Below are 20863 nucleotides of genomic sequence, written 5' to 3'. Positions count from 1 at the left end.
TTTTTTTTTTTGCAATGGTTTTCAAATTTCATTATTTTTACCAAGCTATATTTTGTGTATCTGAGCTTTATGTAATAATCACCCCATACTCAAGCATTATTTTTAAACCCCCAAAAGTAAGACAAACAAAAAAAACACACAAAAAAATTAGTGCTTTCTGTGGCAAATTCTTCTCAGTGACTAAATGAAAACCATGAACCCATCCACTACAGAATAATGCTGCTGGTGAAGTCGGTGTTAAACTCACTTTTCTTCTGGAGAAACAATGAATTTAGAAGGACCAAATTTAAAATGCAAAAGGGAATGCAGATCCATTAACACTGGCTTCTTAGATTACTCAAACATTTACTAGTACCAGTGGTATCTGTGAGTATACTCTATCCTTAAAATCACAGTTTTTCACTTTATCTTGTGCTGGGTTTCACCTAAATAGGAAAATGCGAGGTTAATCAAGTTGTCATTGGTGACCAAACTTTTATTACTGAGTGTTTCCCCTAGCATGATTACTGTCCTTTAAGGGGTCCAATAGTAACTCTAAGAATATGTCTCTTAAGTAACCCATCTGTGTCTCCATTCATACGTACTCAAACAACAAATAATGATTTAAGCTTCTGTGTCAGGTGCCGTGCTAGGCACTGGAAGTGAGATTATAGGCTTGAGCAGTGGGTTTCATCTCTGGCTGCACGTCATATATATATATATAAAATGTTTATTAAATATACAGATAAAAATGCAACTACAAAACAAGTCAGGGTATGTGTATTGCAAAACAAAGGGTGCTAAAAAAAGGAGGGACTGCAACAGTTCACAGGAGGGCAAGACTCTCTGACTGCTGTTATCTTACTAGATGAGAAATCAGGGCCAATAATCATACGTCCATACATAAGGGAAGTATTGGATATTGTTCCAAAGAACATCATTGCCTTGCTTTTCATCCCCATGCCCCCAAAAGAAAAGAGATCTCTTGCCCAGATTAAGATCAAGCCGGTCATTGTTAGTTGGCAGTCACCTGTGCAGATGGAGAAACTATTAATTGGTACTCACCTATTCTTGAATACTTAAATTGGAGAAAATTTGGGACATAGTAAAATTTTGAAAGTCTTCCACATCACATGATGTAAGAGTTCATTACTGCGAATAGTAAACACATTGTAACCACTAAAGAGATAAAAATAATTATGACAGATTATTTCTCATTACAGCAGGTAACGAGGAGACCCTGGTTATTGCTGTACTTAAGTTTGTTTATAGTAAATGTTGTTGGAATAAAGTGATCTGCTAAGTCGTTTTTGAAGAGCTCTTATGCTCCTAAATTAGCGCCAGTTAATACTTGATGAATTTACATAGATTCTGTTGCACTGAGATTTCATTTGCCTTGTGTTCAAACTGGAGATTCACTTGGAAGATACTCTTGAGACGTGACTTGAGACCACAAGCCTCCATTGGGGTCCTAGTGGAGGGACTTGAATTAGAATAGGAAAACAGTTGGAAGCGGGAACATTTCCTCGGGGAGTCCATGCTTTTCCAGGTCACTTTACCTTCCAGTGGGATGAAACCTGAACGTATTCGGCCCTAAGCAGAAGATACTAACGAGTAATGAATTTAAGAGCAGGTAAGTTGCTAAAACCCTGACTGGTTCTTTCAACCCTGTTACCCAGGCCATCTCCCTCATTCCCCTGTTCAGGGCATAAAACATGACAAGGAGGAAGGGTATGATGTCTCCTCAGGAACTGGTCCTCTCCTTGGAGCTAGCTCCTCTTTGCTCGTGGGGACGTCTGGCTCAGCTTTATATTCTACCCACTACCTGAAAATGGGGCATTGTTTCCCTGTCGCTACATCCGGAGTCTGCTGCAACTGTCAGGCCTACTAGATTATGCCCCAGTTCTTTCTCATAAGACAGTAGAGTGTGTTTTGTACGTCAGGTACACACAGGTAAGAATCCGACGCCAGTGGCACCTCAGTGTCAAAGCAGCTAACAAGTCCTTGTTTGGGGCCATTAAAAATCAACAGCCAAACCCCGTGTCAACCCCAGACTTTGAGGAGGTTGTGCTTCCCGAGCATCACCAAAAATCAGGGTAGAGTTTTTAAAGAAGGCTGTAAATTGTTCATTAGAAGGTTGTGAGCGGACAGCAGAAAATAGAAAGGGACTTTCTGTGTTTGTGTCTATGTATTGAAAAGCCATTAATTATTGCCTTCATTTTCCTCTTTGGGAAATGGCGTCATTGGTCTTTAGGGAGACAGGTCCCTCCCCTCTAGAAAAGAAACCTCCGTAAAAGGTCATCACAAAACCTGAGACCACGCGAGACCAACGCTTTTGTGTCTAAGACAGCAGAATCCCCATTTTACCGGATTGGTTTTTGTTTTTTTTGGTTTTTTGTTTTTAAGGCCGTTTCTTTCTCAATTCCTGTTTTCTCCTCCTGTTCTGTAGGAGCTGTGCAATCAGTTGTCCCTGAAAATGTCTGACAGTCTGGATAATGAAGAGAAACCCCCAGCCCCACCGCTGAGAATGAACAGTAACAACCGAGATTCTTCAGCACTCAACCACAGTTCCAAACCACTTCCCATGGCCCCTGAAGAGAAGAATAAGAAAGCCAGGCTTCGCTCTATCTTCCCAGGAGGAGGGGATAAAAGTAAAGTATCAGTGGCCGGGCATTGAAAAGGGGCTAGTTTTCTTTCTTTCATTGTCACTTTCTTTCTTGGGTAGTCATTTCTGGAGCATTGGCTGTGCGGGGCCTGCCTGACCTTTCCGTGTACATCTTCAGAGGTTGCGTTTTGTCAGAGGATAATGTGTGATTGCCTTAACCGCGGGTTTACAGAAAATTCACTTAGGCCGTGTTTGCCCTTTCATGGTGTTCGACCAAGGGAAGTCATAGCAACAGCACTGTCTTAAATATATGAATAGTGACTTTCTTTCCCATAACTTAGAGGGGAATTTACAGTAATCCCTTTCTAACTGTAAGTTGACCTTATTGGAGATTTGAGTATAGGTGGATTTACTTCTGTATACCTTTCTGACAATGGTGAAAATTCTGAATTGCGTATACGGGAGTCAGTCCAAGTCGTCACGTGATTGTCTCTCTGGCTTTATCACGAGGTGGGGAGACCCTTCTGAGTCCTTTGTTCTCTCTCTCATTCCTCCACCATCAGCCCCATTTGCACTGAGCATCCCAACAATATATTAACATTTATCCATGTGTTATTCATAAAACCATTTTGTGATACTGAGGGGCTAGAGAATCTCTAGTAAATAGGGGTCAGGTTGCATTAATTAGCGTAAACTTAAACATGGCTTCTATAAATGTGACTATTGAGGCGGAAGAGAGTGAAGCAAGACCAGAGCAAGCTGCCAAAAAGGCAAGAAAGGGGGTGTCTTTAGAAAGGAGACGTTCACCATCCGCTCCTTCGAGGTAAAACAAGTAGCTTTGCAGGTCACTTACATGGTGGGAATGAGTCCCACAATTCGTACCATAAGGAAAGCCAACACTTATTAGGACCAGGATTGCCTCTTGGTACGCCTCTGTCACCTAAGAGGTGCTTTATCCCTGGTGACCCGGATGGAAATGATGGAAATGTTAAACCCTTGCATGTGAAGACAAGCAAAAGAACAGCAAAGCACTTTCCACGCAAGGGTCTGCGAATGTGCACGAGGGATGGCCAAAGATGTGTTTTCAGACACCGAAGTGGGTCCCAGAAAAAAAAATCCTGCCGAGAGCAAGGGATGCTTTGAGAACTTTCTGGTGCACCATGCCCGGGAGACCAAGTCCTCGGTGAGCGTGGTGCAGAAGAAAGAACCACTGTGTTGTATCTGCCCCAAGTGCAGGAAGCAACTGAAGCAGGAGATTATGTGGCTGCCCGAATCTTCGCTGCTGTTGAGACCACCATGCTTTGGAAACCTTTGAATAATCCTACTTGCCCTTTTGAAGAAAAAGAGCCAACCAATGCCGACCCGAGTTCAGCAAAAACAGAGAGGCCGACATTTCTGTTTTGTGCCAACACCTGGGGTGACCTCATTGCGAAACCGTTGCTGCCTGACACCAAACTTTGCCCAAATCTTCTCAGGGGAAACAAAAAGCCAAGCCAAGTTTCTGGTGTATTGGCACATAAACAGAAAAGTCTGGATAACTCCTCTCCTTAAGGAATGGTTTAAGCAGTGATTTCTCGTGGAAGTTCAGGATGAAAAAAAAAAAAAATCTTGAATTCAAAGTCCTGCTGATTCTTCCCAGTCCTTATAAAGACAACCTTAACAGATCCTTGAGCCCTTAGATCATTGCATGATCCAGCCATTCAAGAGGACTTATGCCAAACTAATGCATACCTTTGTTGTTCAGAGTCTCAAAGGCTCCTCTGTCTGAAGATCCTAATGCATGGGGTTCTGACACTATCAAGTGTAGTATCTGTTCTTATCAGTTTAATGTTGTCTTCTTAATAAAAGAAGCATTAGCTAGTTTAACAGACCTGTCAGTAATGCAAGCTGGCAAAAAAATCTGGCTAGAGATGGTGACATACCCTTCAATGATCTGTTCTAAAGACAGAGAATCTTTGGATCAAGAAGAACCTATAAATGAGGAGGGACATTTGGTACAAGAGCACACATTGGCTGAAGTTGAAACTGAACCTGTTGATGCTGCTAGAGGATGACTCTCAGGAAGCTTCCAGTACCCTAGGGGTGATTATCATAAGTTATGACAAAGACACTTAGGAAGCTATGGGACTGGAGACAAATATAGTTAGAAGCAACAGGTGCAGAGCCTTTAGAACACGATTAAAACCTCCCCCAAGAAAATAATGCAAATTGAGACATTTACATGTCAAATCTTAACCTGTTCAAAGCTTGAGTGGTTTAGAAGAACTCTGTAAAGAGGTGCTGTGATGCCTTCAAGATATCACATTGGAGGGCCCCCGGGTGGCTCAGATGGTTAAGCATCTGCCTTTGGCTCAGGTCATGATCCCAGGGTTCTGGAATTGAGCCCCATGTCGGGCTCCCTGCTCAGCGGGGAGTCTGCTTCTCCCCCTCCTTCTGCTTCTCCCCCTGCTCATTCTCTCTCTCTCTCTTTGTATCTCTGTGTCTCGAATGAATTAAAAAAAAAAAAGATATCACATTGGAGAGAAAGCGTCTTCCGCAGAACTTGAGTTGTCAAGGAGGACCATTCAATATCGCTGGACAGCTGATAAGCTGCCTTCAGACCAAGTGTGAAGGATTTCATTGAACTCTCTATAAAGAGGTGCTAAGAGTCTTTTTACATTACCGTATTAGGAAGAAAGCACCCTCAGAAGAGCCTAAATCTTCAAGTAGTGCCATTTAAGTACCCACAGTAGACACTTAGTATGCCACCTTCAGAGAAAGCTTGAGCGATTCAATTTGAACTCTGTACAGAAGTGCTAAAGTATCTTCAGGAAAGACTTGAGGAGACAGTATCTTCAGAAGAGCCAGTCATGAAGTTTTTGCCACTAAAACCACTTGCTTTGATAGGGCGAAAGGCACAAGCAAGTTGTTCCAATCTCAGGATTGGATTCCGATGACTTGGGAGAATATGAAGATCCACGATTTGAGCTAACAGTTCACCCCTGTTCATCACTTCACTGTCGCCCCCATTGTCCCCCTGCCATAATGAGTGTGACATACTCATCACCTCTGGAAATCATCTTAGGATCTACATGGAAACGCTGTAGAACCTATCATTTTTATGAATTTAAGCTATGTAAACTCTCATTCTCTTTATGTAATGTGCTGTTGTTATTGTTTTGCTTCACTGTGCAAAAAATTACCCATGAGGGCTTTCAAAAGTTTGCATGTGACCTCACTTCCCCTCCCCCCTCTTTTTTTGGAAACCTCCTAAAATCATACTTTCTTCAGCTGAACTCTACTACCTTGGGGGTTGCTCGGGAACTTGACCCTCATGGGTAAGGAGGGGTCGCTGTTTCCATGTTTCTGCCTCTTGGTGACTGCTTGGGTTATAGCACAATCAGTCTTGAATGAATGGGAAGAGCACTGGATTTGGGCTCTGAAGAACCTGGGTTGGAGTTCAGCTCTGCCATTGATTATTGTGACTTTGGGCTAGTCCCCGAGTTTCAGCACCAGTTAAGTGCAGGGAGTGATACCCGGGCTACCTCACAAGATATCTTCTGGTAGCCAAATGCAATTCTAAGTATTAGAGAGGTGTTAAAATTAAAATGGGCTACATAATAGTGAGGTGGTATTACATTTGTATCATTCTGGACGTTATAAACAAAACAACCAAACAATCATATTTTTAGAACTCTGTGTTTCTTTTTTTTTTTAATTAAAGTACTTTTGTGTCTAGCTAGAACTTACACGCTGATTATAGAAAACTTCAAAGAAAATGAAAATTGCCCATAATTTTACAAGCTAAAAATAACCAACTGGGTTGGTGGTTTTCTTCCTAGTCCTCCTCCTTCATTTCATATAGAACTTGTTTATCAATATATATTAAAAAAATGGAAATTAAAGACAAACAGAAAAGATAAAAGTTGCCTATATTCACAAATGCCAGAAACGATATTAACATTCTAGTGGATTTCTTTCCAGACTTTTTTGTGGCGTTATATATATATATCTTTATGCACAGTTTTTTACATAGTTAAAATCCTAATAATGCTCTTTTATATCTTCATTTTTTACTTAACATGTACTTAAAAGTTTTATCACGAATATTTTCCTACCCTTTTAATTAGTTTTCATAAATACCATTTTTGATGGTGTGTAATATTTCACCATATAGTAGCATCATGGTTTATTTGACCAGGATATTTTGTTGGCTATTTGGGGTCCTTTCCAAACTTTTGTTATAAATAACGTCACATTGTCTATCTCTTGAGTTAAATGAAAGCAGAGGTTTTTGCTCATTTAAGAAGTCTTTTTAATAGCTACATGTCATTGACCAAATGGAGCTTCAAGAGGCAAGGCAGAAACAAAATAAGAAGCAGTGAATGTAATCTCCAGATTGAGGATCTGTCTTTGTTGGAGACTGTTCCAGGAGCTGGATCTTGGCGTTAGAGCGAATTAGGAGAGACCTTTTGCCACCATTTGGTGATACTTTACTATAGAAAAGTTTTCAGAATGTAGAGCAGGAAAAAGGACATCCTGAACAAGTGATTTGATTTGATTTGATGGTCCCTGTGAAAGGTGAGACCGATCAGGTGGCTCGGCTGCCACAAAGCTTGGAGCCCAATGTGTGGCCCATGCAGAGCGCTTGAAATGGGACCCTGCGGTATGTATGCACTTTGTATTGGCTTTCTTCCAGGCTCCATTTTATGTTTCTGTCTTTGTTACTGTTTTTTTTTTTTTCCTTTTCCTTTTCTTACTTACTTTGGATTTATGCTATCATACTGTATTTTGTGTATTCTTGTAAGCCACCTTATATCCATTTGGGAACAAGAAGGGGACTAAATACATGGATGTGTATATATATATATATATTCATATAAGAAAATACACGGATAAATAAACCAGTAGGGCAAATGCAATGAGGCAAATGAATCAGCCAGGACCCTGCAGACGGCATAGGGACTCTAAAAATAATCAGTGTTAAGGACGTGAAGCTTGGAGGAACATGTGGGAGAGAAGCAGGTGAGGCTGCATTTGGAGGTGACATGGTGTGCGTGACGTCTTTGTCTTCTGAGGCGCGCTTTACATGTCGTGTGTTGCGAGCCGCACTGGGGCATTAGGTGGGTTGCAGAGGACCTGAGATGCCATGTGAAGGGCCGTATCTTTAGAGAGCACAGTTGATGTGCCCTTTGTTTGCAGGGGACTCAGAGAGATTTGGGAGCTGGTGAGCCTGAGAATGAAGTGAAGGTCCCTCTCCCTGGAGGAGTATGAGGGGCTAGGTGGATAGAAGTCAACTCAAGACAAACAAGAGGTCATCTCCCTTTTACTGACTAGTTCCCAGGTGCCAAACTGTGCCAGGCACTTTACACGTATTGAGTCTTTTCATCCTCACAGCTACTCTGTATTATCCCCTTTTTGCAGATGAGGTCGTTTAAGTTCAAAGCATTTAAGTAGGCAGCCTAGAATCACATAGCAGCCGACGGAAGCTAGGAGTCTCCCAGGTCTTTCTGACTACCAGCCCTGTGCGTATTCTGCTTCATCACACTACCTTGCAACAGGCCGTAGGGAATACATGGTGAACTCTAGTTTGCTCCTAGCCTCCAGAAGCCAGCAGTGGCTCTCATTTTCCCTTAAGATGGTGGTGTACTTTGAAGCATATCTGAATTTCAGGAAGGGGGACTTTTTTTTCATCACTGCTCAGAGGGAAAGAAAACTTTTTCATGTTTGTTTGTTTTTCTTTTTAAAGAAATGATGGTGGGAAAATATTCTTGACAAGAGAGATGTGCTAACATTGGATTTGGGCATTCTGTGGGTTTGATTTTCATTTGATGTGTGTACTTGACAGGCTGTTTATTGCTTACTTGAGAAAGTCAAGGCTCAGCATGAGGGTGTTCATACATGTGAAAAAGTTCAAGTGCCATATAGTTTTGTTATTGTATTATATATATATATATATATGTATATATATATATATATATATAAAGTTGTTTTGATTCCTAGGGTCTGCTCTCTTCTCTTTATGCTACACAGAAAAGCTTTGCTGTGCAACAGTTATATTAAAGAAGACTCTCAGTGATCCTTTATGGTCGTTTTAATCAAATGTTCTGGTCAATGCACGTTACTTTCATCTAATTAATGCACAATAAAAAATACTTAGTGTGATAACTACACTGAACAGTATGCAGTCTTTCCTCGGTGATACTGAAGACGCTTTGGGATCTTGCAGTAGCCCAAGGTTATTATCATTGCACCAGCAGTGATTGGGTCAAAATTAATTGAGGGTTCCGTTATCAGACAGCCAGATGTCAGAGACTGCTACATCCTGAATGGTTTTTACATTCTTCTTGGTTCTCCAAATGTAAACCATACAGCTCAGTGGAGTGCTCTTTGGAGATCACTGCCCTGCCCTTTGGGAAGCCTCAAGGACGTGGCATCTTGCCTGTCCTCCAAGGTCAGTGCCGTTCCCCAGGAGAAGAGCCTCCTTTACTCCTAAAAGTGCCCTGTGGTTAAAATGGGAAGAAGGTGGGATAGTGATGCCCTCTGCCTGCTAGGGCCTGTGTTTCTACATCAAGGCCAATGAAGAGGGAAATTGGGCACCAATATGGTGGCCCGCTAAAATGAGCAGACGGTCAAATTCAAGAGAAGTACAGAATTCCTGATAGGGAGATGTATACACGAAAGGATAAAAGCAACAGGGAGATCTAAATCGAGAGAGAGGAAGCAGTGTGTGAGGGGGAGGTTAGGGGGTAGGGAGGATACAGGGGATGGATGAGAAGAGGGGAAGGCTGGAGAGAGTTGTTTCAAACATTAAAGCAAAGTGTTGCAAGCGGAGGAAAATGGACACAAGCTAAGGGATATGCAGTTGCTTTCCTCCTTAAAGCAAATGAGGCCCTTTTCTTTTCCCCCCTCTCTCAGCCTTGTGCCGTATATAATTATCCACGTGATCAGGAGCGTCTGGTTTAGGACATTGCCTCATATTCGGTTTGTTTGTTTGTTTGTTTTCAAACATTTTCCATTCAAATTGTTGCATGTGTGAACCGGCTGTAAAGGAGAGTGGAACCAGTGTGTGTTGACTGGCAGGAAATGGTAAGAGTCCTAATGATTTGCCAGAATGATTGCTGTTGCTGAATGTTTTTGAAGATGACCCCTGCAGGTGAGGGCTGTCTGTGTGTGAGTGAAGGTCACTGGAAGGGCTCACTTGGGACTATCATTTCCTTTCCCCCATCATCCTCGTGGAACACGCAGCGTATGCACTGGGCCTGGAGCTCTTGCAGAATCAAGTACCACTTTTGAGTTTTTATCTGCACATTAAAGGCTGCTAATTTATGGAGAGTATATATTGTTTTCCATAGCCCCCGAAGACCTGGCAGGAGGAAACAGGCTTACTATTTCACCGGCAGGAATGAACTAGGCATAAAGAAATTCCAGATATGCTGATTAAATACTATGAATTACCAAGGGTGAGATTTTCTAGGTTCTTCTATTGGGAGTCTCATGGCTTTATCAGGTTCTACCTGAAGCAGGACAATGAACCCTCCACCCTGGGCCCTCCCAGCTATATACTTAGGAATTTGCTAACATAACAAAAGATTATAACAGCAGTGAGTGTTTAAAACAGCCCAGTCTAATCCTCTTTCTCAGTAGTTACATTTTCATAGACATCACTCATAGGATGGGAAGTCCTGGGTAAAAAAGTGGCAGATTAGTTCTGTAGCAAACAGAGTCACCCAGTTGCTGAGTATATTACTAATGAGATGATGTATTTGGGATGGCAGTTAAAGGGATATTACAGAGTTCAAAGTGGTTTCATACCAGTTACCTCCTTCAAATCTCTTATGGCGGAAGCAAGGATTTGCCCCCATTTTATAGAGGAAGGCAAAAGGTTAGGGACTCAGAAGTCAAGTGACTTCCACAAAGATGCCCCACTAAGGGTTACAAAGCAAGGCAGACCTGGAATTTAGATCTTCCCTGACTTCTAGTCCAGCGGTGGTTGAACATCCCACTGCTTACCATAAAATGGGGGCCACCTAACTTGTTTTGAAAATAGGGTTTTAGCCCGTGGCATATGAAAAAGTAGAATTTTTAAAGAAGCAAGTGACACGCAGGTGATTCTCACCCCCTTTCTCAACCTGCAATGATGACGGGGGCCCTACCTTTGTCTTTACAAGTGACTCCTGAGGGTCTGACTGGCTAGCAAAAAGCAACAGCCTTTGTAAAAAAAAAAAAAAGGAAAATTTTAATTCTTCCTGATTCCAGTGTGATTCTGGGGGCTTTTAAATCTTTTTTTTCTTTTACAAAAATAATAACTCATGCTTTTACAGTTAAACTATGAAAGAACCATAGGAAAATAGAACACGACAGTCACCTCTCACACCTTCTCTCAGATTCACTTATAATCCAGTATTTAAAGATTTGGGTATTTTTCTTCATTTAATAAACACCAATTTCCTTTTCTGCTCGGAATCAGTACATATTTTGCCCAAGATGCTAGGTTGAAGCCAAAAATACATCTGTGACGTAGAACCTCTTTTTAAATCTTTTACCCACCTTGCACTGTCAATTTCTTTAAATACTTAGCACCAAGAATAAAATCTATTTTTGTGCCTAACTTTCCAGTGTAGTCACCACATAGTACCTTCAAGTATTTCCAATGGGAAAAATAAATTTGAAGACCCGCAAGTGACATTCTGTCTATGCCCTGCCCCCCAAAATAGAGGAAAACTAGAGAATTATTTCCTCCCTTGTGTAAGGGGAAAATGCACATTTCATAAAGTGAATAAGAAATTGTCAGATACCCTCTCATCCTGTGTCCCCAAACCATATTTGTTTACAGAGCAGAAGTGTCAGAGATGAGAATCGTCTTTGCAGAAATCAGTCCCTCTGGCTCTATTGCTCCTTGCCATAGGAGGAACTGTATCCCAGAACTGCTCTGGAATACTTCTTCTTACCCAAGTATAAGGCTTCAGAACATTTCCCTCCAGGGGTTAAGACACAGTGTGCTCTGTGACCCATGCATCAGAGGATGGAGCAGAATGGCTTTTTTTGTTGTTGGAATTAAAAAAAAAAGCAACAACTCCCCTACCTATTTTACTTTCCTGGTAGTTAGGTAGACACTGAGGCGTTTTACTTCTTAGAGGCCACAAGGGCAACATTCTATAAATGGTCTTTATGAGGCATTGACTCGCAGCCTCTTAGTGGATGAGGGAAATGAGTGAGCCACAGGAAACACCTATCACCCCGCTAAAGAGTACATTTGAGTACAGATTGCACCTGTGTAGGGAGAAGGGAGGAGGGTTTCTGGTGTCAAGTTGAGGGTTGCGGGGTGAGAATCCCTCCCAGGAGAGCTCCAGCCCCCGCAACTTCAGTACAAGCCTCCTCGCAACATATCTTATTAGACCTCCTTTCTCTCAGAGGACTTCATGGAACATCACAGGACAGAGACGTGCAAGCAGCCAATGCATAAAGCTGGGCTGTGTGCTGACTTGAAGCACAGATCAAGTTTACTAGCTATCTCCGTGTAAAAAGGAGACAGACCAGAATTGGATGTGAATAGAGGCTTTCCTGGAGCACTGTTTATAGTTCCCTGGTATACTTCGCTCAGAATAGATTTGTGTATGCTTTTTATGTGCCCAGCTCTGTGCTGAGTGTTGTGGGGCATAGTACATAGAAGACAAGATTCCCTGTCCTCTCCCTTAGGTTACAACTTTCAGTCTGGTTGCAGAGATCACACACTCACACACACAGTTTAGAAGAAATGCCTAGTAGGTGATCTTAGAGGCAACAGATGCAGTAACACAGAGGTTTCCCCATTCCATCCCCACTGTGTATTTTTCTTCTCAGCCTATGTGAAGTAAGCTACCATTTTGAAGCCCGCCCCCACCAAGCCTTGTGTACCTAGCTAGCAGCACATAGCTCCCTGGCTTGTCTTCCAGAAAGTACCTTCTCTATTATATCAGCCACCTGCTTAAAAACCTTTTCTAGCACATTCTTCATTACCATCTCCAATTTCACCTTCCTTCCTGCTTTCCAAGGCTATACCCTATCTATTTACCTGTGTGTCTTCCCACTTCCTCATCGATATGCTACATATGTTCCTATTTGCAAGCTTTGCTTCTCCTATTTTTTTCTACTTACATGCCTTGCCCTTTCCTGCCTGTCGGTTTTTTTAAAGATTTTATTTATTTATTTGAGAGAGAGAGAGCGAGAGAGAGCAGGAGTGGGGGCAGAGGAGAGAGAGAAGCAGGCTCCCCACTGAGCAGGGAGCCCGATGCAATGAGGGGCTCCATCCCAGGACCCTGAGCTCATGACCCGTGCCTAGCCATGTTTTAAGACCATCTCTCAAGTCCTACCTCCTCCAATAAGCTCTCACTACCCACCACAGCCTTCTGTCCTCTACATCTTTTATACTCTATTCTTTTCAACCTAGCACCTAATTGTCTTTGGTCTGGTAGTATCGATCACTATTTCTTATTTGCTAAGTGTGTTTCCCCAGTCAGATTACAAGTCTAGAATATTACTTCAGTTCCTAATGAGCCACCTAGCGCAGTCTGTCACTACACTGATCCACAAGGCTGTGTACACTTTCAAAGGAAAGGAAAGTGGGACAGTAGCAAGACAGAATTGTTCCTTTTAGAGCCACTACCAGCATGTGAAATGCTTTCTGCTTAGAACTAGCCAGCCTCTATGTGTGTGTGTGTGTTTTCCTTTGGAAAAATTATTTCTGCTTTTTACATCATACTTTGCTTTTAGCCTTCTGTATTAATGTGGCTTTAAATGTCACTTTTTTTCCTATGCCCCATGCCGGAACCTTGCATGCTTTCCATTGCTTTTTAAAAAAATGATTGGTGTTCTGTGCTTTTAGGCTCCATTCATGTCTGAAAGCATTTTCCTATGTTCTCTGCCATTCCCTTTCCTCTCCTGCATGCTCTATTTTCAAGGAGCTAGAAAGTGCTCCACAACATAATTCTGGATGTGACCATATGACATCATCCAATGAGAAGGCCCAACAAAACTTCCAGGAATTTTAGGGGAAGATGACAAGTGGAATTCCTACAACGAGGAAGATTCAGGTGACCATTTTCTCAAATGCTTTCAGAAGGCAAGCATAGCATCGTCCAGAGATTCCATGTGGGTGAGAATTGGTCGCTTTGCTGTACCTTGAACCCTGCCCAACTGTGTTGCCAATATATGCTTTTGGCCCCAAGCTGGCATCTGGCAAGATGTGTGCCTGAATGAGTTCAGAGTCATCCCCGCTGTTGAGGAAAAACAGCCCCAAAGCTGCCACCAACATCTTCAACTGTAACAAGTACTTTAAAACATACCCTCCCACCACACAGCCTTTTTAGGGAACCTGAGTCCTAGTCTCCTCACCCATGAACACATAAAGGCACATAGGCATGACCTGTCTCCATCTTACCGGGTCTCATTTCACATAATGAAGGTCATTCATCCATTCATTCATTTGTGCATGTGCTTATTCATCAAATAGTTATTGAATCGGGCACTGTGTTAGATAGATGTTGGGGTACAGAGGTGGCTAAGTCCCAGTTCCTGCCTCTAAGGAACTGATGGCCTAGTGGGGGACACGGACAAGTCAGTCATCAATTAGAGTTTAGCGTGGTAAGTGCGGTACAGAAGTGAGCACCGAGGAGGGACAGCTCTTCAAGACGGAGGTGAAGTTAGGGAAGTCTTCCTGGAAGAAGTGACCACTGAACTGAGGTGAGTCTTAAAGAAAGAAAAGAGCTAGCCATGTCAGGGATGGGTGGCATTCCAGGTAGAAGGAGCAGCATTACGAAGGCAGTAGGCATGACACATTATTCATTGGGGTGCTGTGAATACAACTACAAGTAGTTCCAAATAGCTAGTGTATAGAGTGAGAGTGGGCGAGGGGTGGGAGACTGAGCCATGGAAGTAATTGGGGACAGGATCCTGGAGGGCTTATATACTCCATGCTAAGGGCTTTGAATTTGATTTTGAAGGCATTGGGGAAGCATTGATGCAGAGGAACGTTATCAGATTTTGTGTTTCAAAATATCACTCCAGCCACAGGAGAAGAGTGGATTGTGGTGGGGGTGGGGAGGGGACAGAAGGAGACAGATGGAGTTATGCAGGTGAGAAATGACAGTGCCCTGGCCTAAGGGCCATTATCGGTAAGAACAGAAGAGGACAACACAGAGGGAATATTTATGAGGAAGCATTAATAGAGTAGGCAACTAAGCAGATGATGAGAAGAGAAGGGTCATTTCTTGTTTTGCGTGGGAGAAGGCAGTGGAAAATTCATTTACTTTTGAAAATATCGAAATAGAGGTGTTCAGAATGCAAGTCCATGGGGTCAGGGTAGAAGTCAGGGCTGGACATCCATACGGGGAGCCACTAGTATAGCTGGGAAGTGAAACTGTACAAGTAGGTGAGGTGGCCGAAGGGAGAGGCGTGTTGGTACGAAGAGATGAGGACCTAGGACAGCTCCTGCGAAGTACTGTTTAAGGAGTCAACAGAAGACCCAGAAATTCAGCAACAGGCTCTAGGAAAGGACTGTGTGAAAGAAGGCAGGAAGGATTTCGTTTCATGAAGTTCAGGGTCAGCAATGTCAGTTTTGACTGAAAGGTCAACAGTTGTAAGGACTGAAAAGTGCGCATTTTCAAGTAGGAGATACATTCGAGACCTCAGGGACTCGTTGCACTGGTTTGAGGAGTGAAAGTTAAGGAAGTCTGGGCTGCCTTTTCAAGAAGTTTAAGCTCCAGAAGGAAAGGCGGAGCTGTAGCAGCAAGAGAAAGATGTGAGATGGCAGAGGGTTTTAATTTTTAAGGATGAAAGAGATCTCAGCAGGTCTCACAGGCCAGATAGGAAGTTGTCAGTAGGGAGGGAGAGATTTGAAGCTACAAGAAGAAATAGGCAATAATTGGTGTGAGAGCCCTGGAAAAGTGAGAGGGACTGGTATCTAGAGCACCAGTGGAGAGAGAAACCTCAGGCAGAGGGGGGGACATTGCTTCCGGTGAGACATGAGATGTTACTGATGGAGAAAAATGCAGTTGGGGTGGGACAGGAAGCCCAGTCAAAGGAGTTCCAAACTGATGGCCTCCATTTTTCTCAGTGAAGTGGAGGAATTTGATATGCAGAAAGTCAAGGAGCAGAGGGTGAAGCAGAAGTTTGAGCAAAGTGAGAAAATTCTGGAATATTCAGTAAGAGAAGTGGGAAAGGAAGTTGGCAACAGACAAGAAGAATATTGTCAAGCACCACTGATGACCCAACTATGGCCTCTTACTTTTATAGTATGAACCAATCTGCATAGCTGTGTGGTTTATTTTTTCCTCCAATAGCTCATCAGCCTCAGTCTAGAAGTGGAGGTTTCATGGTTGGATTCTCTCAGAGTAGATTTTTGCAGGAGAGTTGCAAAAGTAGGTCAGAGAGTGGCATTGCTTCCAAAGCAGTGGCTTAAGAGCAATTTAAATGATGGACCAAAGAGTCTAGGCCAGGAGGAAGCTGGGACCTTGGCTTAAAAATAGAGGGATCCAGGGACTAGAGTTTTTGTTGAGACCAAAGAATAAGTAAAATAGGATTAAGGGCTGGAAAGATAGCAGGATGGGAGGCTGGGATAACAGGGTTTAATCTTTCAAAGAAAGGGTAATTCGGATAATGAAAAGGCCTGGAGTACCTGTGGTCCTCCACTCTGCACATCATCTGTGGAGCTTAGAAAATCATTTGTCCAGGTCTCCCCGCCCCCAGAAATCCTGCTACAGTAGGTTCTGCATGGGTCCTAGACATTGGTCTTTTATAGAACTCTACAGATTATTCTGATGAACAGCCCTGGTTGACAACCACTGGGTTAGTGGTGGCCAGGGGAGCAGATTGAACTAGAAAGGAGCTGAAACTCATTAGCGTTGAGGAAGGTCAAGGAGTTAAAAGGAAGGAGTGTGAAAGAGATGTCCATTTATATATCACGTTTCACAGAGCGATGGCAGCACTGAGGGTAGGAAGGAAGACCAGGAGCCCAAATCCTCAATGGATAAGGGGACTTGGCCAAGAGCACTGACTGGCAGTAACCTCAAAGGAGGGGCTTTTTGGAGGCAAGTGCAGAAGTACTGATCTCAGATCAACAGCTTGGAATTAAAAGGGGGAAACCCTACCCTTCCCCATTTCTCCACCCCTAAGAACTCGGGATGGGGAAGAATGAGCAGCGTCCATCAGGATTATCTGAGGAAGTGGTACCCTCATTGGAGAGTAGAACTGAAAGTTGTTTTTCTAATATTAATATAAATGACCAATGCCCAACAATTTTCTGGGGGAGATACAGACATTTTAGTGTTCCAGAAAAGAAAGGACAAAAAATTCTCACCTAAGCTCCATTTAGTCACTAACCACTTACTGAAGACTAGGGCTCAAAGATGTTCGTTTTTTTGGTTTTTTTTTTAATGTTACTGAATAATAAATGGTGTAGCTGTTAAGAACTTGGGCCCTGTAGACACAATTGGGACCTAGGTTCAAATTCTGGCTCTGACACCTGCTACATACCTGGGTGGTGGTTGAACCTCACTCTCGCTTTCCTTATCTATAGAACAATAATACAATACCAATAAGGTCTACCTAATGAGATTGTGATGGAGATTAAATGAGATGACCCTAGAAGCACTTTTTGCACATGGTAAATGTTCCATAAATTAAAATCATGAAGTGTGTGGACATAAGCCAGGTGCTAAGGGTTGTAAGAATGAATAAGATACAGTCTCTGCTGTCAAGTATCTCCAATTTTAGCTAGAGATACAGGTAGGTAAAGAAGAAATAACAATCCAGTGTTGATACATGCCAAGCTCCGAGTATGCACCGGACAGTTCTATGGAAGCATGAAGAGAAGGGCATTTAACTTTGTCTGCAGAGGAAAGACAGAGCAAGACTTGCCAAAAAAGAGGAAGCCCAAGTGTGAATCTTCAAGAAAAAGGACTAATGGGAGTCACCCACCCAAAGTGCAGGGTGAGGGATCTTGGTAAGAGAGAAGACTTGCCGGGCCTTGGCCTAGCATGAAAGTCTTGGAAGTAAGAGAAAATCGAGCAGTTTAGGGAGCATGACGTGGGTATGGGACAATGGGGGCTATGGCACGAATAGACAACGGAGAGGTAAGCTGGGGGCAGATCATGCAGGCCCCTGGATAGCATGCTAATGAGCATGAACTTCTACCATATGGGGAGTGGGGGGCCATTTAAGGATCTTAATGGCAGGAATGTGGTCAGATTTGTGTGTTTCCAAGATTACTCTGGCCACAAAGTAATGAAGAGCAGGAGGCAAGATTGGAGGCAATAAGATCAGGTGAGCAATAGTGGTACCTTAGACTAAGGTAATGGTTTGTGGGGATGAAAGGAAGAAGGGAGATTCAAGATGAGTGTGGGAGTGTGGGAGATGGAATAGAACTTGGTGACCAATTAAGGTAGAAATACAGTGGGAGTCAGAGAAGCTCCCAAATTTATGGCATGGGCAGTTGGGCCAGTGCTGAATTACCCAATAAAGAGAGTTAACGTGTGCTACAGGCCCTGCAAATCAGGGGCCCCCAAAACCTGGCCACATTTTTAGTTTGTATATGTAGTTTTCAGAAAGACTTCATCACCATAGGAATAGCAGAACTTTATGGACTTGCTTACCTTTTTATGCTTTAGTATTTTTTTTATTTGAATTATATATTGGAGAGGGAGGGGGTCGTAATCTTTTCATTGCTCAGGGTCTCCCAAAAGAAGAGGTGTCTAAAGCCTGAATCCTTCTTTGATCTGCGTGGTTAGTGGTACGATCTCACTGAGAGAAAGGAAGAGCAAGTTTGGGCTTCCTGCCTTTGTTACGCTTAGCCCTGCGTGAAGGGAAGGGCATGATCAGGCTGGTAAGGGACTGGCAATCAGGTAGCCTTCTGGAGAGACTCCATGAAGTCAATTCCTATAGCTCAGCCCAAGTGGAGTGGTTAGGCTAAGTCAATAAGCTTTAAACATTCAACCATTGCTAATGGAAAGTAAGAAGAGACTGTTTGCTGGCAAGAGAGGTCATGAATGCAAGTTGATACAGTGATTGGAGATGTAGACTGAGCTACGGGTTCTCAACCTGGAGTCCAGGGGAGTTCTGAACCTCTGAAATTATATGGGGAATTGTGTAGATATGTTCAGTGCAATTTATGGGCAGAAGTTCCATAGCCGCCTTCAGATTTTCAGAGTGGTCTTTGACCCCAAGAGAGTCACCTGTCACTAGAAGTAGATTCACTATGAAGTGAATAACACTTCTCTAGAGTTCCTCACTAGCCTGGGGCTCTTCCAAAGCCCTAGGAGGGGCCCTGGTAGTCTTGGAGTGTTTTTCCTTAAAGGGAGCATTCCTCTCAAATTGTATAAAGCGTTTGGTCTCACAGTACCCGGATCATCCCCAGCCAACCGCAGATCAGGGAGTTACACCACATGGGTTAGTATCTGGGACTGGCTACCATCCAGGAGGAACAGGGGTGAAGAAAGGATTGTTAAAGGCCAAAGACTGCATTAGAAAAGGCAGAAGGAGAAGCGATGCCAGTCAAATAAAGAATGGTCACAGAGGGAGGAGGAGAATGGGACCACACTGTGAAGGAAGTAAAAAGAGAGGGAGTCAGCCACGTCCAACATGGTTGGGAGAGCTGGGAAGAGGAAAAACAAGGACACGATTACAGGAGTGGCTAGGATAGCTGCCCGGCGGCCAAGCAAGTGTGAGTGGTAGCTATGGGGCCAGAACACACAGCAGAAGTAGGTACCCACAAAAAAACTCTACACTTCATTGTTAGGATCATATTCAACAAAGTAGGCTTGCTGTAAACACGGCATCTATGCTGAAGTCAAGTTGAATGGCACATATGTACTTTTCAAATTGAGTCCTAATGTGTTCCGTGGCCAGGCAGAGGCTTTGAGTGACCCTTGTCCCCCACCTACCCCCCCACCCCCACCTCCAGTCTTTCTTTCCTAATCCTGTATCCTAATCTTCTTACTCCTTGAATGTACATATTTCTGCCCCATCTCTCTGTCCCCTAGCTGGAGATAGGGAGCAGTGAGAGAGGGTAGAAAGAGACAAGAAGCCATGAGAATGACATTTGAATGTGAAAGGTCTTGAATTGAAAATTTATCCTGGGTAACTCACAAAACCGTATATGGTTAATTGAATGTTGTCTGAAATTCAGACCAAGGAAACATCTGTTTGAACCAGAGTGTTCTAAGTTGGCCACCCTGGCAATTCTGAGATTGACTGGTTTCAATTGGGCAAACCATGCTGACTTTCCCATTATTAGGAGGGTGAGTATTATTATTATTGTCTTTTGAGTGTGAAATGCACCCCGATCAGAGATACATGCTCCGATTTGCTTATGTGTCTATTATGTGTCTATTATGGAACCTACTTCCTCCTGGAATCTATTCCAAGATAGACTAATTTCATTACAGTTCCCAACTTAATTTCTCCAATGATAATATCTTTAAAGGTTTTTGACATATTAACTGTGGATGTGTTTATTCATAATTGTGTCACTATGAAAAATCTACTTGAGGACAATGATTTTGAATGGCTAATATGACAAAAAAATATATTAGGGACATGGAAAAATAGCTACACACTGGAATGACTAAGCCAAAGCATTGATTTGAGGTTACTAAGAACTAAATAAAATTAATTCAGTAAAAATCAGCCATTTGTATTTTTTTTTACTAGCAAAGTGCTGGGTAGGAAATGATTAAAAACATTTTTAGTGATAAAGATGTGTAACATTAATGGTCTGCCGTAGTATTTTCACTGAAAGAAGACCAAGAGTCTATTAAGATATGCTTCATAAATGTAAACATGTAAATTAAACAAGTTCTAGCTTCTTGATATTTCACTATGGTTATCATTGAAACAATTAACGCTTTTATAGATAGCTTCAGCACTTTTCTGTTCTTTCTTTGTAATAGTAAACCTTAGCTTGACTTGATCATCATGAATTGCTTCTTTAGTAAGTCCTATTCGATCCAACAAAGCCAGTTAACCACAATACACCTACATACCTGTGGGTTACATTATTAGACTGGTAAAGGACATAAATCAGTGTGACCGCAAGTTTTGTTTGAACTTGATTTGGGAAATTTGTATATTATCTGGATGTAACATTTTTTGTCAAACTCTCAGCTACTTCTGCAGATGAAATTATAATTTCTGGAGCTAAATCCTGTTAAGCTTGTGTTGGAATCAGTTGTCTTTCAACTTTGTAATTGTTTTTGATGAACCTAATTGTACAACTTAGGGATGACAAAACTATATCCCCAATAAATACATGTTAACATTTTGCCT

The 20863-nt window shown here is 42.5% G+C and overlaps 1 protein-coding gene across 10 annotated transcripts in view; it reads left to right on the top strand.

Moving 5' to 3' along the window:
- Positions 1-20863, top strand: part of PAK3 (p21 (RAC1) activated kinase 3) — a 247621-nt gene that overhangs the window by 152291 nt on the left and 74467 nt on the right. For 9 of the 10 annotated variants that reach the window (XM_081808400.1, XM_081808393.1, XM_081808394.1 and 6 more), the window contains one exon: positions 2429-2630. In XM_081808400.1, coding sequence (XP_081664526.1) covers positions 2456-2630 — 175 coding nt within the window. In that variant the 5' untranslated portion in view covers positions 2429-2455. Of the gene's footprint in view, positions 1-1528; positions 1613-2428; positions 2631-20863 lie in introns of all 10 variants that reach the window. The other variant, XM_081808399.1, reaches the window with a different exon arrangement.

Source organism: Leptonychotes weddellii, chromosome X, assembly GCF_054177405.1.
Source record: "Leptonychotes weddellii isolate Sample4059 chromosome X, ASM5417740v2, whole genome shotgun sequence".
NCBI lineage: Eukaryota > Metazoa > Chordata > Mammalia > Carnivora > Phocidae > Leptonychotes > Leptonychotes weddellii.
The sequence above is the reverse complement of the archived record's forward strand: the minus strand, read 5'-3'. Positions and strand labels throughout refer to the sequence as shown.